The 18,775-nt window shown below is 41.4% G+C and overlaps 1 protein-coding gene across 1 annotated transcript; it reads left to right on the top strand.

Moving 5' to 3' along the window:
• Positions 1-332: 332 nt before the first annotated feature.
• Positions 333-17,803, top strand: LOC306928375 (uncharacterized protein). The gene is made up of 11 exons (XM_079508431.1): positions 333-790; positions 2,073-2,193; positions 3,820-3,924; positions 6,500-6,536; positions 6,671-8,484; positions 8,601-8,631; positions 8,870-10,638; positions 10,753-10,801; positions 12,745-14,546; positions 14,679-14,724; positions 15,624-17,803. The coding sequence occupies exons 1-11, from the start codon at positions 678-680 to the stop codon at positions 17,138-17,140; spliced, it is 7,404 nt and encodes a 2,467-aa protein (XP_079364557.1). The 5' UTR covers positions 333-677; the 3' UTR covers positions 17,141-17,803.
• Positions 17,804-18,775: the final 972 nt, after the last annotated feature.

Below are 18,775 nucleotides of genomic sequence, written 5' to 3'. Positions count from 1 at the left end.
AGATTCCCATCTGACAGATTATATAAACTGCAGACCCCCATCTGACAGATTTTGTGCCAGGAACCCTTAAGAGATTTTTTTGATTTTGTAATTTGTACGGAATCCGAGTGGAGAATGTGAAACCTTATGATTTGAATAGAATAGTCATGCTTATACCATTTTGCTCCCCCACAAGGACGTGTGTGTGTGTGTGTGTGTGTGTGTGTGTGTGTGTGTGTGTGTGTGTGTGTGTGTGTGTGTGTGTGTGTGTGTGTGAGACTAGAACTATGCTGTAGAATTTAGACCATTTCCAGACAATTTGGGGAATAAACTATCTTTGGCTGTGAGCTGAGCAGCAGGAAGGAAGCAGATCTACAAGCGTGGTCAACGTTTGCCTCACTCTGCCCTCTGCTGGCCAAGTAATTCCCTGCACTTAGTTCCTGGTTTATGTCGTTGCACGCTTTTCTGGCACATCACGCAGCATCAACTTTTGAAAGAAAGGAAATGAGTTGATTTCTCAGCTCATATGGTTGAATTTCGACGAGTTTAGAAAAGTCCACGTGTCGATTCCAGTGTTATTCATCTCTGTTGCATCATGCTGTGCTAGTACAGTAGATAGACACAGGTTTGCATTAGGCTAGCAAGCTTGCAGCCGCCAGTTAGCGTGCTAGCTACTAGCTAGCCAGCTAGCTAGGTACATGCAGTCCAAAATGACTGACTGCTGTGCCGCAACGAACTGTGGATTTCACAGAGAGGACTCATCATCGGACAACGCGACTCCTCTTTTCAGCTTCCCCGTAGACCCAGAAAGGTGAGAGTTTGCGTGGATGGTGTAGTTTATAAATTAGCCTGTACAGGGTGTGCAGAACAGAACATCCACCATTAGCAGGAGCCTAGCAGGCAGCACGCTAGCTACTAGTGACAACTCTTGAAAATGGCGCAGACTATTTCTGAAAGAAAAGTCCCTGTAAAAATCACTCTGTTCTTTTTCACCGTTTGCTCGATGCGCATGAATAATTATTGGCCAAATGGTATCTTTGTATATACAACCAAAGACGCTTCAAATAAAGCACACACAAAACTTTTAGTTATGTAATTAACATCGCCATCAATACGTGTGACACCCACCCACTGTGGTTCAATGTTGTTTTAGTCCATTGACTGATAACCTGGGGCCCTACGGAAATTAATTTCCCAACCACCAGCTATAATCTTGCTATCGTCATCTAGGCCATGTTACGTTCACTTTAATCTGCGCAGTCCATTTGTGGATTGTAGAACTTGAAAACTGTCTGTACTTTACCAGGACAGTAAAGGTAGTCTACTACTACTAGTCTTATGATGGTTTAGTTTTGAATGAAGGTTACAATAAAAGTTCCTCTCCGGGAATTGCAGTATGGCGCCCCCTACTGAGCTGTCACTTCATTTGTGCTCATTTTGTGACATTTGCAGGGCTATTCACTTAAAAATATTGATTTATATATTGAATAAATAACTCATAGTAAACATCACTTATAAGCATTGGAAATTATAGTGCTGAAACTGAACTCCTATTGCTCAAAAGTCACTCAGACATATATTTCTGGAAGGAGTGAATTTCACATAAAGTTGCCATATATTTTATTTCAAATTATTTTCAAGTATCCTTTGATGGTCTGACTTCTCTGATTAACTAATAATAATACATATATTTTGTAATCATCCTCGTTTTATTTTTTATTTAATTATTTTTGACTGATAGAAGTACTTTTCTTGTGCTGTTAATACTACCCACCAACAGACTCCACTGCACCTACACCTGCAATTTTATGCGGGTGAAATTAATTGGCTAAACATAACAAGCAGTAAAAGTCCTCCCTGAGTGCATGAAGCTATGTCAAATGAATCCGTACTGTGAAACTTTGTTTTACCCATTACACCCTAAACCCTTTACCCTACAAAATACTACAAAAATTGCAGGGATAATAAAACATGCTTTATTCTGTGTGAAATGTAGTCTAATGCAATTACATATATATATTTTATTTCTTTGTAACATTACTGCTTCTTGTCATGATAAAATGTCTATCCTTTCTTAATCTTTCATTTCACAGATGTAAACAATGGCTGAACAACTGTCATCGCCAGGACTTGGCATCAAAACCTCCAGAACAGTTGCACGAGCTCTACAGACTTTGTGCAAAACACTTTGAGCCCTCATTGATCTCCCATCAGGTAAGCTTTAGCTGATTGACCTCAGGGAAGAGCAAATGGTTCAGCAGAGTAGGGTTATTAGGGATGTGAAAGACTATTCTACTTATACCCCCGAAACCTCGACTCGCAAAATACAAATACAATTTATTTTTTCCGGCTAAAAAACAATGTTTCAAAGCCAAAATGTTTAAAAAATGAGAGCCTTTATTTAAAATAAAAGTGTTTACTTGACAATTCTTAGTCATGTCATAATAATTATAATTTGTCGGCAGGCAGTGGGGACAGCTGTAGGTTTCATTTGAGTTTTAATTTTTTTTCATTGCAAATGCAAACCTGAGGGCTCATACTTGGTAATTTTAACAATTGAAAATGAGGATGCTGAAACATTGGATTAGCTTACTTTGTGGATGTGCAAGGCTTGTGAAGTGAGTAATCATACAGTAGGCTACTCAAACAGAAATGATAGGCTTCCATTTTTTCCCTAATCATTCTAGCTGTTATATTATCGATCATTAGTCGAAGTGTGCTCACTGCAGTGTGCTCACTGTGCTGTAGGCACGCTGTTTTAATTAACATTATACCTATTAAATACACCATATTATAAAATACAAATAAACTTGTGCCCATGCCCTAAGCACCCTGCAGTGCAGTCATTATCTTTATAATTTCTCAAATGTTGTACATGATGCTTATATGTTGAAAAATACATTGCATGTGTTCATGTGTTGTTGAAAAAGACACTGTAGCGCCATAGTAGCCGTCTGTCTGTGACTTGGTGTCGGCTCTGTGCATTCAGTCACTTTGAGTGGCACTAGCCACTCCTATGCACAGCTTTGTGTATGTGTCTGTCCGTATGAGCACGGAATGTGCTCAGCTGATTGACTGAGCATGGAATATGATGTATAATGATAAGAGCGCCACTCACTTAACACCCCCCAACTGACTGACTGATCTCACGACTTCTTTCGCCTGCAAGTCTGTAGTAATCTGTAGTAGTCTCTAGTCTGTTTAGGGAGCTGTCATCTGAGACACTGGAGTGAAGTCAATCATATTAAAAATATTGCCGCTACCAAACGGCATTGATTGCAGAGCTTTAACTTTGACAAACAAAATGCACCCACAGTGTGATGGGATATTTAAATAGTCTGAAGTAAGTACATCTAAAGCCAACCACAGCAAGCACTCCTGGCTTTGCAAATAATTTGACTGATAAGCTAATCTTGCTTCAGACAAAGCGGTGGCAACATTAGCTGTAAACAAAACACTAAAGTGATGAAACATCTAAATGTCCCCTCTTCCACAAGTTCCACTGTTATTTTGTAGTCCCTCCTGTGTGTTTTACCATGATGGTTTCTACTCTACAGCAGCTACAGAGGCCAGGGGTAGATCAGTTTTACTTCCTGGTGGTTACATCTGACAAACGAGCAACTCAATATGTTTTCACGTAAATACATTTATGCACAGGCTACCTAGCTAATAGCTATCAGTACATTTATTACAAAAATAAATGCACTCATATAAACTTGGCTCATATAAACCCATATTTTGCCCAATATGATGTGGCAGAGGTGTGTTTGTAGGCAAAAGCTCAAACCAAATAAACATACATCATAATCGATGTATAAACTCTTACTATTTGTGTTTCAGAGTGCTTCCAGTTGTGTCTTGAAGGAAGATGCCATTCCAACAATATTTGACTTCACACCATCTTCAAACAATCCATCAACTTGCAACAGGAAACGAGCACATCCTGTAAGTGTTTCATTTCATGATACGATATTGTTTCTTTTTTTTGTAACAAAATAAATGGGTTTCCTCACTAAATTTGACTATTGGGGTTTTATCCAATACAATCCAAATTTGTCAAAAATCCACCTGTTGGTAACAGGCCAATGTGAAAAGGGTGGGATATATTCCTCAGCCTAGTAGGAAAGTCTGTGAAAGATTTCATGTAAATTGCATGCTGCGTTCATGATTTGAGGCTTTTTGTTCAAAACGGGCCAATGCTGCAAACTTTGAAAGCCAATGTTAGCCAATTAGGATTTAATATGAAATATGGCGCTATAACAGGCCGTTCTGGAAAATGTGGGGCAGAGTTTCATCGTTGGCATCCAGGGAGTGTGCGTGCAAAATTTGGCACCGACCGGGTTAATGCCCTACGCCTCGGAACGCTACAATAGTAATGTGGCCAAGACAAGTCAACTGTGTACAGTTCCAAGTTAGTCTCGTGTCTCGAGGCTCAAGAGCAGCAAGTGCAGTGTCAATTTAGTTAGCAGCTATAACATGAATTTTAACTGTTTTTAATATTTAATATCATATTGTCTATGTCCCTCAAACTTACTTCTAATGGTTTGAGCCTCAATCACCACTCTGATATAACCAGTCCATGGCATTTCTTTTTTGCTTCTGAAGCTGTTTTAGCTGCAGTACCACAATGTCCTGACTGAGGTGGTGGGGGTGCTGATATGCAACTTATTTAATAGTTGAGTCATTATAATACCGATGCTAGATAAACACAGGCTTGTTTCCATTCCATGCCACCTTGGAAAATCAACAATGGTGGACATTGTAAAGAAAGTTGAAATGCAAATTTGGAACTGAAGACTGAACACACACACAGCACAGGCACGTAGGAAAAAAATAACAAATGATCACATATGTCCCTATCTGACCATATTATGGTCAGATTAGTCACGATTGGTAGCGGAGCGCCCTCTACAGGTAGCGGAGCGCCCTCTACAGTTACCGGAGCGCAATTTAGCCCTAAATGGACCCTTACTGTATGTGTCTGTAACCCAGAGAGCGTACAAATGGAACCAATTTGACTCATTTGGTTCCATTTGTATGTGCTCAGAATTAAATTGACACTGATGATACTACAGTGTTAGATTGGGGGTCCCAGAGATCAAAATGGTATCAAGTGGGGGTCCCTGACCCTAATGCAAATCAATCATGGGGGCCTTGAAACTAAAAGGTTTGATAATCACTGCTAAATTGCATCATAGTTCAAACTAATTGAACAAAATGATATACCCAGATTTTACATGTAATAATATTATGTCTTTCTAAGTTTCTATCCATTGTCTTTATCCACTTGGACAATAGACAATGTAATCTTATTTACAGTAATGATTAGGGATGCACCGATGTGGAAATTCTTGACCGATACCGATGTTTAAAAACACAATCTAGCCGATAGTCGCCGATGTTTGTATACCGTATTTTTCCAAATGGTAACGTTCAGAACAATAGATATCTGCTCCCCTCTTTTTTATTACCTATAAATACAACGTTTCGCCCCTCCGGGCTTTCTCAAGTTACATGGGTATGGCCTTGAAATCCTTAAATAGGTGTAACATAACTGGGTGTCGTCATTCAATCAATTGATAAGCCAATAGGCTGTATGTGAATATCCACTCCAGAACAATACAAATACATCAATTAAGGGGCCATACACTCACGAACAATATAGGTTTAAAATACAATAAATACACCAAAACATAATACATATATACAATACAAAAGGAATACACCGAGATAATAATAATCGAGCGGCATGTCAGGCAGGTGTATTAAAGGAATGGTCTGATATCTAGTTCCAAATTCAAGGGTTCTTAATTCATATATCCAAAATGCTTATTTTTTCAGCAGGAGAGACTCCCAGTCTCCTCCCCTACGTGGTTTTTCCACTTTTTCTATTCCAATGTATCTTAAAGCAGACACATTATGGCCAGCTTGTATAAAATGAGCCGCCACTGGACTGCGCATATTCTGAGTTCTAATATCACTCCGATGCTCGGTGATGCGCGTCTTAAGCGCTCTTGTCATATAGCCTACTCTGAATATATTCTTTCAAATGAGGTTTGGCCGTATAGATCAAAAATACATGTGCTCAGTTTTTTAATGAATACATTTTCAACTATTTGAATAAAGGTTGTACACGTCAGTGAAATTAACCGGGGAGGAGGAATATCACTGCACTCAGACTCGGTAGCAGTACACTGAGCGACACGCAGCCACTCTATACATCTCCGTACAAGGGTGTATTACCGGATTTGGCTGCAGAGCAGAACATCGGCTACTGCCATCGGTGAAAGTCAAGTTTTTTACCGATGCGCCAATGGCAGTTAACATGGCAAACATCGGCCCCTACCGATTGTCGGCCGATGCATCGGTGCACCCCTAGTAATGATGTAGTTACTCATGCAACTTATGTTTTTATTTTATTTTTTTTACTCTGCATTGCTTGGACTAATTTGACCAAAAGTAGTGAGCTCTGTGTACTACCTCAATACCTTTTCAATGTCCAATTCTTTTGTTTTCTCAGACGGAAGAGGAACCTTCTGCTGTGAAGAAAACTAAAGGTATGTTTGTTTCATCTTCAGACCAAAAGATGAGGATAAATGCCTTGCCTGTTCTGAACGTTTCTTTGTATGGTATAGTTGTGACTCCTGTTAATATTTATGTATTTATAATATAATTTTATTTTTCCAATCAGAGAGTACAGCAACCCCCACTGGGACTGAGGAAGCAAATGAAGTATCTGGAGAGAACAGTGTGAATTATGAATCACAACAAGATGGCCAGGTGCCCGAAAATGTAGCCACCACCAACGCAAAAGAGATCCTAATAGTCCATTTCAAAGAAATCCTTGCGCTCACTGGATTCAGCATTAATGGTGCAAATACCAGTGCGGATGAGCAAATGGGAAGTGCACGAGGTCGGCAGACTCTCAATCCCATCTGTGTGGAGAAAATTGACCAGAAGGAAATCCTTCAGTTCAGTGAGGACCTCATGCGGGAAGAGATACAGGACAGCCTACGTCAAGCACGATTCTTCTCCATTTTGCTCCAAGATGTAACCATCATAGAGGGCAAGCAGCAAATCCCAGTCTTCGTTAGGTCTGTCACAGTAGCGGGGTTCCCTCAAAAACACCTTGTTGGTTTCTTGCCTTGTGATGAAGATGCTGAGGGTCTGTTTTATATTCTCATCTCAGAGTTGAGAAATAGGTGGGGCCTGCGAATGGAGCACTGTCGAGGACTCACCTATCTGGTTACAGGCAGCATGTGTCAGAAGATGCGAGACCTGACCTGCAAGATTCTTCAGGAGTTTCCCCAAGTAGTGCTGGCACCCAGTGACCCGTATGCCTTCAACATTTGGATTATCCGCTGCATGCCTGTCGCTTCAATTCAGAAAGTTGCAGATACTGTTGAGGAGGTGGCTGCGCTACTCAGGAGAACACCAGAGCTCTGCAAGAGATTGGATGGAAAGATCCAGATGACATATGGGCATATGAAAGGTGAAGCAGACAGAATCAAGGAGGCCAGCCATGGTAGGTGGGAGTACGGCACAGATGCTTTTCAGACCATGTTGGAGATTCTTGAACCATTCCTGAACTGCATCAATGAGATGATCTCAAAGGTGGACGAAGAAACTGCTGAACAGATGGCACGGCTGAAGCCCATTCTGAAGAATTTCAATTTCATCATTACCCTTGTTGTTCTGAAGAACACTCTCTGTTGTGTGAGCATTCTAAATTCAAGTCTCAAGGGAGTCATAAGCATCAGCAGCACCTTGCAGTACACAATTTCCAATGCCCTAAAGCTGGTAAACAAATATCAGCAGGAGATTTCAATACTCCACAGGAAGTGGTTCTCGGATGCAGTTTGCAGAGCAAGGAAGCTGGGAGTTGAGGTCACTAAGCCAGAGATCTTATTGGAGACGAACGAAGAAACTAAGGATGAAACCCCAATGGAGGACTTGTACAAAGAAACGCTGAGCAGGCCCATCCTACAGTATCTTGTAGCAGAGGTAAAGCGAGTGTTCAGTACTGAAATGGGGAGAATTCTTCGATGGCTCTCACTGGTGCCTTCTTACATGGCCGATCACAATTTCAGTATTCGACGGGATAAAGTGGCAGATGCAAATTTGAACAACCTCGCCAGGCCTGACACATTCTATGAAGAGCTTGGCTGTTGGGAAGTGAAGTGGAGGCATGCCAGCAAACGCAGGATTTTGCCGACCACTGTCTTTGCTACACTGAAAATTCCAGACATAGGGTTTTACCCAAATGTGCAGAGTCTGCTGAGAGTGCTGGGCACTGTTCCATGTGTGAATGCAGAGGCAGACGTGTATGGGCAGTACAACATGGTGCTGGAGCGATGTCACTCCTACCTAACGGCCACACCGGAGGACCAGAGGCGGTGTAGCATGGCATATGTCTTTGTAAACCAAGACGTGCACTTCAGTGTTGAGCAAATGGTGGAATCCTATGTGCAAAAGCATCCTGATATCTTGCAGTTGCTGCAAATGGTAAGTAAAATGGAGTGTTAGTCAATTGCTTGTCATAGTTTGCAGGGTTTTGGTGTTATGAACATGAGATATCCTTTAAAGAAATTATTTTAATTTGAAATTGTGTTTGTTTTTAGGGCGATGGCAAAGAAGAAAAACTTCCTGAAGGTGAGACTTTCCATATTTTGCGTAGCTGTCATTAATTCCAATTGTCTTTTTCCACAGTCAAACTTAATTTTAATTTAATTTCAATACAATTAACATTCTTTTATAAAAACTGAACATTATGTTCCGTCATTAAAGTATAAGTAAGCCCATGGCAGCCATTTAAATTATAATCTGTCTTTTAACACACAATTGTTTATTTCTAATTTGTAATCTTGCCATTCTCACATCTTCATTTCAGCACTCGCCTTAGAAAGTGATGGAACCAATACTGAGCGGGACAATGAAGAAGAAGTGCAAATCATGACCCTGGAAATGGAGAGTGAAAAACTTGTAGAGATGAAGTGTGCAGAGACTGATAGAGAAGCTCTCAAATCTGCATTGCAGATTGCAGTGAGTGCTGCAAGTAGCCACCACAGCAGGAAAGCTGGTGAGGTTTCTGCCGAACAAGAGTACGTGTCCAAGTCTGAGATGAAAGAGGTTCTCACCGTTTGCGAGGGCGCAGTCAGGGAAGGAATAATCATGGAAGTGGGGAATTCATTCTTCTCCTTGTTCATTGACCGTGTTGTGAAGTTTGGGGAAAAAGATTATCTCCCCCTATTTCTTAGGTTTGTTGACAGTTTTGATGTCATGAGATTAGAGCTGATGGGATTCCTTGACTCGGATCTTGACTGTGAAGTCATGCAGTCGTGCCTGTTAGAAATAGTTACACAAGAGTGGCGTCTCGATTTCACTTACTGTAGAGGCCAAGCCTACTTGGGCTCTGGCGATATCTCTTATAAGCTAAAAGCTTTTGCCTGCAAAATCCAGGAGACGTACCCCCTTGCTATATGCACCCACTGCTCTTGCTATTCCTTCAACACGTGGTGGTCAAAATCCATCCCCGTGCCGGCAATTAAAAGGGCTCTGGATACTTTTGAGGAGGTCTTGGTGTTTTTTGGTGACAGTGCCCTTCTTGAAAAACAGTTGGACCATGTCATTGCTTTTGGTCTCAGAGAGAGCTTCGAGAAAGTCCAAGAACTGCAAGGGAAGTTCTGCAGTAATTGGCAGGAAAAGCATGATTCTTACGAGGTGTTTGTGCAGATGCTAGAGCCCTTGGTTGAATGTCTAGAGAAAATCAAGAACAATCCACAAAGATGGAAAGCTTTCGTGTCTGATCATGCTCACACACTTTTGCGCAAGATAATGGATTTTGATTTCATCATTGCCATGGTTATCTTGAAGAACAGTTCCTCGTTCACCCGAGAGTTGAGTGCAGCCCTCCAGAAGGACCATTTCAGTGCTGCCTCCCAACTTTGCCAAATCAGTGGTGTTGTGGCCACACTGAACCGTGTGAAAACGAATATGAAGGTGTTTCACCAGAACTGGTTTGATGAAGCTTGTGCTATGGCACAGAGTTTAAGAGTGCAGATTGATGTACCTGAAAACTCCTCTTTGCAAATGGATAACATGATGAAGCCAGTCGGTTATTACAAGGATGCATTGAGTGTGCCTCTTATGGATAACCTGATCAATGCAGTGAAGGATCAATTTTCAGATGACCACAAGGAAGCTCTGAACTTCCTTTCCTTGGTTCCATGCTCCGTAACTGTAAGTTACATGTTTGAGAGCTTGAAGTCAAAGCCTCCCCTCTACAGCAGTGATCTTCCTGATCCTGATAACTTTTCCACTGAGCTGTGCTGCTGGAGAGTGACATGGAAGACCAAAGTTGCATCTGTAACCATCCCAGATACGATATTTCATACACTGCGTCTGCCACTCATGCAGTTTTTTGGGAACATCAATACTCTACTGAGGATCATGTCCGTTTTACCCAGTACAGCCCTCGAGGATTGTGGGACAGTAATGCGGCACAAGATGTTCCAAGAGTACTTGAGGAATACCAGCCCCAAAGACAGGACCCCATGCCTGGCTATGCTGCAGGTGAGCACTGACTTCAACAGAGACCTTGACCGGATGGTGAGTCGGTGCCTGAAGATCACCCCTCAAGCCTTAGAGGGCATCTGCTTGGTAAATATTGTTCATTTAGCTTTGCCTTACATATTGCACTGAATTAAGTTTGTCTTTTAATCACATTGATTGATTTGATGGTTTATTATTGTCTCTCTGATTATGTATTTTCAGGACAAGGAATCGAAAAGTCTCATGAAGAACGCTGAGAACAATATGGAAGGTATTGTTGTGATCAATTTACACTATTATTACTGAGTGTAATGATTTTCACTTAACCCATTAAAACGGGAAAGCATCCGTGTCGTTTTAGATTTTAACTATTCAAAAATAGCAGATATACAAGCTTAAATCAAGTAACTTCGTGCCACGCTATGAGCTTGTAGATCGTGAAAACTTGAATCTAAAACAACTATATATATATATATATATATATATATATATATATATAAAACTTTACTTTATATATATATATATATATATATATAGGGATGCACCGAAAGAGGAATTATTGGCCGAATACCGAATATAGGAAACAGTTGGCCGAATACCGAATATGATTAATATTATATATCTTTTTTCCTACAATTGCCGTCATGGCTGTACCTTAAAGCTACCTGATTTATGGCAAAATAAATGGTTATGGCAAAACTTTACTTAAATATTAATCACTATGGGTTCATAAAACATTAATTCAGCTCTTTTGAATGCATTAATTGCATATACTGTTCGGTGATAAATTTTCTGCCTATTAGGGCCGAAAATGCATTTTTAGCCATTTTCTGCCGAATATTTTCTGCGGCCGAATATTTGGTGCATCATTCGTCTTTCTTTAATTTCATTTGTTAGACAGCCTACATACGGATCTGATGTGCACGCGTGAGCTTATAACTTTTTTCTGCTCAAAATGAGCCAAAATCCAGTGTTTGGAAGGTTATTATCCTCTGTTATCCCGCGGATCAAAACAACCCCATTGCGGTTCCTGGGGGGCTGCACTTCCTGGTCTGCAACCAAGGACTGTCTAAAGAGGACGAGACGCGAAGACCGTACGGGCGACGCCATGTTGCTTATGGTGCTCCATGGAAGGAAAGAAACATGCGCAGTTGAGACCAAGGAAGCTGAACGCGGAAGTGTTGGCTGCATACAGCCCATTGCGCATGTTTCTTTCCTTCCATGGAGCACCATAAGCAACATGGCGTCGCCCGTACAGTCTTCGCGTCTCGTCCTCTTTAGACAGTCCTTGGTTGCAGACAAGGAAGCTCTGAGAAGGAAGTGAAGTGGTCACGTGACTGGGCTGCGCCATGACACTTTCATGGACACTTTCATGGGAGCCAAACTACCCGGAAGTTTGGCAGAATGCACTGGAGTGACCAGCTCATGAACAAACATTATTTATGAACAATAGAGACCTTATGTAAAGTAATCACTTCTGGAAAATAACAGAAGACATGTAACACATTATGGAGCCAGAAATGATACCTGCTGCTGTTTAGATCCTATATACTGTGCACTCTGTGCACATCGAAAAGTAAGTGATTAGAAAACAACCTGTGATATGTCATCTGTTATTTTCCAGAAGTGATTACTTTACAAAAGGTCTCAATTGTTCATAAATAATGTTTATGAGCTGGTCCAGCCGGCTCCATTCACTGCCATGTATTCATTGCACTTCCGGTGTGAGTTTGGCTCCCATGAAAGTGTGCATGAAAGTGTCATGGTGCAGCCCAGTCACGTGACCACTTCCCTTCCTTCTCAGAGCTTCCTTGGTTGCAGACTAGGAAAAATAAAGAGGAAGGTGCACGGAGGTGTGGCCCGGTCTCCTGTGGGAGGTTTGCACATGCTCAGTGTAAACAGGAACTGCGATGATGGAGTGTTCCAGCAGAGGTGCTAGATAGAAAGCTCATAACTTGTGATGTAAATAATGAGATCCTAGGTTGCAGAGGATCTCTTCTACTGTGGTATTTCGCGCATTTGACTGGCACTGGCCTCACGATCCCGCCTAGTGTAACGGAATGTATTGTGTTTTGAGATGCAAGTGTGTATATATCATTTTGGGGGTCCATTATGTGAAAAGGTTTTACAGAGTAGAGTGTAGTTCAGTTTGTCTTAAGAGGCTACATTGACTAATTCTGGTGTCTTGATGTGTTCTTCTGGATTTTCTTTTAGTTGATCACGTCAAAGAAGAGGCAGAGGAACTCATGATTCAGCAAAGTACTGCCAGAAAAGAGGCCGAGGACGTTAACCCACCAGATGAGAACAGCCATAGAGGAGATAATCGCCCAAGTTTGGAGACCGTTTTCAAACTAGCTGCATCACTGGGGAAGAAGAATAGCAGTCTGTCTGAAATTTCTAAAGAGGACCAAGAAACGTTCATCCAGGAGGAGCTCGGTAACTGTCAGTGGTTTGGATATGATGGAAAATCCACCCCTGTCATAGCTGAAGAAGAAATGATGAAAATGCTCATAAAAGCAATCAGAGATGTCATACTCCAGGAAATCCAGGAGTCACCCTTCTTCTCTATTATTACAGACAAGTCTGTTACAGTTGCCGACAAGACCTTTCTACCTGCATTTGTAAGGTATGTGGGTGATTCAGCTCCGAAAGTGGAGCTCATTGGTTTCTTACCATTTGATGAAACCTGTGAAAGTGACGGGCAAGCAAAGAGTCTCGCCAAAATTCTCATCGAAGACTGGGGCTTGCCAATGTCCCAGTGTCGTGGCCAAGCATTCATGTACTTGGGCTCCGGCTACCAAAGTCTGAAGAAAATGTCTTTGAATTTCCTTCGGCAGTATCCTCTGTCTGTCGTCACACCTAGTGAGTCCTGTGGCCTTGCCTCTTGGCTGGTTGGAAATGTGCCTTGTCCTTCTGTAACAAAGATGCTAGATATCGTGGAGGATTTGCTACTGTTCTTTGACCACTCTGCAGATTTGGAGGAGCAGTTGGCACAGGCTGTTGATGGGCTCTTGAATACACCCAGGGAAGCCCTGGAGGAGATTCCAGAAACTTGCTGTTCGAGGTGGAAGAAGAGGGAGGATTTCTTTGATATCCTTGTTGACACACTGGAGGGAATCCTGAGCTGCTTGGAATCTGTCAGCTCCAGTGCCACAGGCGCAAAGTCTTTGCATGCACAAGTTCTCTCTACCGCTCTGAGAAGTGTGGACTTCATAGTCACACTTGTGATCTTGAAGAATGCTTGTGGCCCTCTCCGTAACTGCAGCACTGTCTTCCGTTGTGGCAACCCTGCTGACATCATCTGTGAGGTGGAGAAAATCCCTGCTATCACGGAGACGTTTAACAAAATGCTGGAGAACATCGGTACTGTGCATGCCCCTTGGTTTGAGCAGGCATATCAACTTGCTACTAAAGTGGCTCCTGAACAAGTGTGCTTCCCAGAGGAAGCCAACGCCTATGAGTCCCCTGAGATATACTACAGAGAGAACCTGAGTGTTCCTCTGCTCAGAAGTCTCATCGAAGAAATGAATTACAGCTTCTCAGACAGCCACTTGAAAGCGCTATCTGTCCTGTCTTTGCTGCCTTCATGTAATCCCCAGACCATCCTCCCCGAATCCACACACAAGCCATTTAGTCTTTACCTGACGGATCTTCCTGACCCTGAAACCGTGGAGCAGGAAATCAATGACTGGGCCACTGTCTGGAGGGAGAAGTACCAGGATGTTGCGCCTCCCACATCCATCTCTGAAACGATACTCCACCCTGAGTCACAGAGCCACCCCACCATTACCTTGCTGCTCAGACTGGTGGCCGTGTTGCCTAGTGTCAGCATAGAGTGCGACTTGATGAAGACAACACTGAATTCAATCAGGGAACTTTTAGAGAGCACTGTTAGTAAGGGAAGCAAAACGGATTGTGTGATGCTCCTCACTCATCAGCCGACTCTGCAGGGACTAGAAGAGATCATTGAGAAGTGCATGGAACTTCATCCAGAGAGCAGCCAGTGTCTTTCTCAGGTAAGTTCACAGTAGCAATTGTATATAAAACGTTTTTGTCAGAATTGTATATTTTATGTCGTAAATTGATTAATGGAGTTGTTTTTACACAGTATTTCATAGTCAATGAAAATTGTTTATTTTATGTTTTAGGTGAAGGAAACCTTTCGAGGACTGATTCTGAAACAACTGGGCAATGGTAAGTGAAAATGTAATGATGAACACTAGGCTACAATGTACTTTACTCAAACTTTTTCTGAGGGCAGCATGCACCAAAAATACCAGATCCACAAGGTGTGAGCTTGTAGATTGGCTATTTTTGGTAAAGAGATTTGGTGTAGAAGGAAAAGAGATGGTACAGACTACAGCGTCAACACAGACCCAGTTTATTAAGTATAGAAGGTTTAAGTAATGTGTAGACTAAACTTAACAGTGTAAGAATGGTGTGTAAACTTAAAGCTACATTAACTTAAAGGCCTGAACATAATGAGTTTTGTTGGAAGGATTCTTTGACACATGACACCAACCAATATGTGCACGTGTCCATTTTAGTTTAGAACCATGGTCTGTATCCATTCATTATCATCTAGACATCTACATATTCACTTTACATGATGGTTTGTCAGTAGTAGGTATGTTTAATCCAGAGTAATATAGTAAGAGTGGTGACACTAGCGTTGACTCCCATTGTAACAATGGAATGCGGAAGTACTCATTCTATCTCAATGGGATAGTTCTAGCCATAGGAGCAATGTTTGGAACTATATAGCCCATAGGCACCCACTTTGTGTCCATGTCATTCCATGTCCATGTCATTCAGTACCTAATTTTGATACCTACAGCCTAATTTGTAATCCGTGTATGACGGTATTGTGTGACAAAAATGACTTGCATGCTATCAACTAGGGGTGTAACGATATAGTAACTATCGAAAAATCAAGAATCGAAGTATATCGAAATGTAAACTGCAACATATATCATTTGACTTTGTATCGTTTTGCAAATAATCGGTATTGAGTTTTGGTATCGTTTTGCAATATTTGTTGAACAATACACAGACAAGATTTAACACATGTTCACTTTAATTAAACAAATTAGGACCAGCTGTGGTTGAACCGATGGAGAGTGAGACACATGCTTCCGGTGTAGCAGAGCTGTCCACTGATGACGTGATTGCTGTGATAATAGAAGATACTCAGGAACCAAGAACAACCATGTCTTTCTATGAACCACACCAGCGTGAAGAAATCCTCAAGGAGCTCTCGGACTCTCAATTCTTCACTATAATAAGCGAGCAGGCTGTTGAGGTGGGTAGTGTGCCATATGTCCCCCTGTGCGTCAGGTATTTAAACAAAGAGGACATCCAGTGTGAGGAGACATTGGCTTTCATCCCATTCAATGAAGACCCACTTGTCCTTGCACATGCTATTGAGACAACACTGTCAGAAAAATGGGGCCTCACCATGGAAAATTGTAGAGGACAGGCCTTGTTGAGTGTTGGTGAAATAGGAGCTCAGATGAGGGCTGTATGTTCAGCAATAGCGAAGAAATATCCCCAGGCTATCCAAACCTTTAGTTCTGCCTTGTCTCTTAATGTATGGCTGGCCAGGTCGTCCCCTGCAGAAGAAGCAGCCAGTGGTGAGGTTTTGATGGAGAACATGTTGCTCTGGCTCACAGAGGACCCACAGCGCCAGAACAAACTGGAAGACATGATCATTCATGTGTTCCAGCTTGATGAGGGAAAGGGTACCGAGCTGAGGGACAAACTCATCAAAAACTGGGATAAAAGCCATGACATGCATGAAGTCATGGTAGAGCTTTTAGAGGCAGTGATGCTCTGCCTGAATGAGCTTAAGCGGGAAGGGAGTGGCCCAGACAGGCGGCAGGCATCACAGTTCTTTGATGCAGTCAGAAACTTTGAGTTTATCTTCTCAGCAGTGGTGCTGAAGAATGTCCTGAGCATAACCAAGAAGCTAAGTCAGTCCCTTCTAGGCAAGCCCCTAGATATTTTGCTTGCAGTAAACACCTTGCCCATTCTGAAAGCATCCCTCAGTCAATTGAAAAGTGATCTTGACTCCCAGCACAAGGCATGGTTCAAGGAAGCTGTGCAGCTGGCTTCTAAACTCCAGGTTCCAATGTTGCACTCAGTGCTTTTAGAGCCCCTAAGTGAGTTTTACAAAGAATCAATGAGCAAGAAGGTTGTAGAACACTCCATTTCAGAAGTCACTGACCTTTTCACAGAGCAGGTAGTGGATACCTTGAAGTGTTTGGAGATTGTGCCTTTTGCAATGTCCAAAGTTGAAACCAGCGTTGTGGATGGTATTGTGTTCCGCCAGTACAAAGAGGATTTGCCAGACAAAACCTCCCTCCAAACTGAGATGAAGTCCTGGAAGGAGAAATGGCTAGATCCCTTGGCAGGCTATCTGCCCACTACTGTGCTCGACACTCTGAAGACCTCGCAGATAAGGAGTTTTAGTAACATTGAGACTCTCCTCAGACTTCTAATCATTATGCCCTTCTTAAGGAAGGAGAGCAACTTCAGGCAAGGGAAAAGAAGCTTGCAGGCATTTCTACAGCAGGAGGAGAGATCCCTAAACCAACTGCATCCTCTCTGATAGATGAAGGTCTTCCATCAAAGTTAACACAAAGCTTTTCAGAGGGTGTCATCGGCACCATGCTTCTGACCCATTGTATCGTCAGCCCTGATTTACTGTAGGTCCCAGGTTTTGAGCTCGCCCGATATTTCTCTGTACATTATTGAGCTTAATTGTTTGAGATTTCATGTATCTTTTTCTTGCAAGCAAAGACTTTTCTTTTTCTGTAGTTTGAACAATTATTGTACTGCCCAATGGGACCAATGTCTTGCCAAAAAGCAATGCTCAACTGAGGGTTATCAATGCTTGTGTGCCTTTATGCAAAACTAAAAATCCACCCCATCTATCACAGTACAGTTTGAAATTTAAATCGTGTTTGAAAATGGCACTGTCCCATCAGGCATTTGAAATTAGTTTGTTTTTAGCATTACCAAAAATCATGCGTTTGACTTTTAAATAAATCACTCTCATTGATTCATTGCAAATATGAAATTGCACCACTATCTTTTTTCTTTTCTTTTTTTACAAATAGGTTAGTTCCATCATATATCTTCTGATGATATCAGACGATTCTGTCTCTTTATAGGAATGATTTGCTGTAAACGTATCTTGAAAAGAATGTTTCCTCGAAAGGAAAACCTTCATATATATTTGTCAAAAAAGTAATAAAAATCTCCAAAAGGATTAATAGTTTTCATCTTTGTTTTCAATACATTGCATGTCAAGTTTTTATTTACCTGCTGATGCAGTACTGTGAGATAACACAAGATGGCGCAGTGAGCCAATGAAACTTCCTTGGAGAAATCTCATCTGTATCCAGAGCTACACAAGGTTGTATCATTAAGCAATTTAAATGCATATCTTGTTGATCTTCTGAACCACGTTTGTCAAAAGTAGACTTTTCAAATATCAAACCCATCTTAAAACTATTTTTTTCAAGAATCAGTCAAATTCAAAATGTCTAATTAGTTACTTAATTTGATCTTTCTAGTTAGTAGGACATTGACTGATATTGCAAAAAATAAAGCTTGCTGTTATAAAAGGCATACAATTAACCAGGACTCAAATACTAATACAAATGATGGGAAGTTACCTAGTTTTAAGTTACTTAGGGCTTCGAAGTGTTCTAAACACTTGCTCTGCATTATAAGGAATGGTGATTTAGATTTAATATATACAAATATGATTGATTTCTTAATCAGGGAAGTCCACCATCTTGGTCATTAATGGGTTTATGGGAAGGGAAACAGAAATTGCACAGGAAGGCTCAATACTACACTGTGTGGAAGTGATCAAAGTCAGGTGAAGTACTCGTCACGTCTATATGTGCCACATTTTGTGTAGCTCTTGCACATCTAAATGTTCAGACTTATGCCATTCCTGTTATTGAAATCTGGCTAATGTTTAGTTTCTTCTGAGAAACAGTTATGCATATTTGCTGTAAAACATTCCAGTCAATAATTTGCCAGAAATTCTATTGACCTTCATGGTCATTTACACATCGTAGAGTCATTGCCACTAAGGAAAGCTGTTGCTTTGTATAAATTCCAGGTTTACTTATTTTCTGTATTAATGGGAAATTGGGAATTCATTTCATTGTAGATTTAACTGGAAACAAAGTTGAAGGACTGTTTTGACATGTTTTGAACATACAGT

This window comes from Electrona antarctica, assembly GCF_951216825.1.
Source record: "Electrona antarctica genome assembly, chromosome: 8".
NCBI lineage: Eukaryota > Metazoa > Chordata > Actinopteri > Myctophiformes > Myctophidae > Electrona > Electrona antarctica.
Note: the sequence above shows the minus strand (reverse complement) of the source record. Positions and strands in the feature narration are given on the sequence as shown.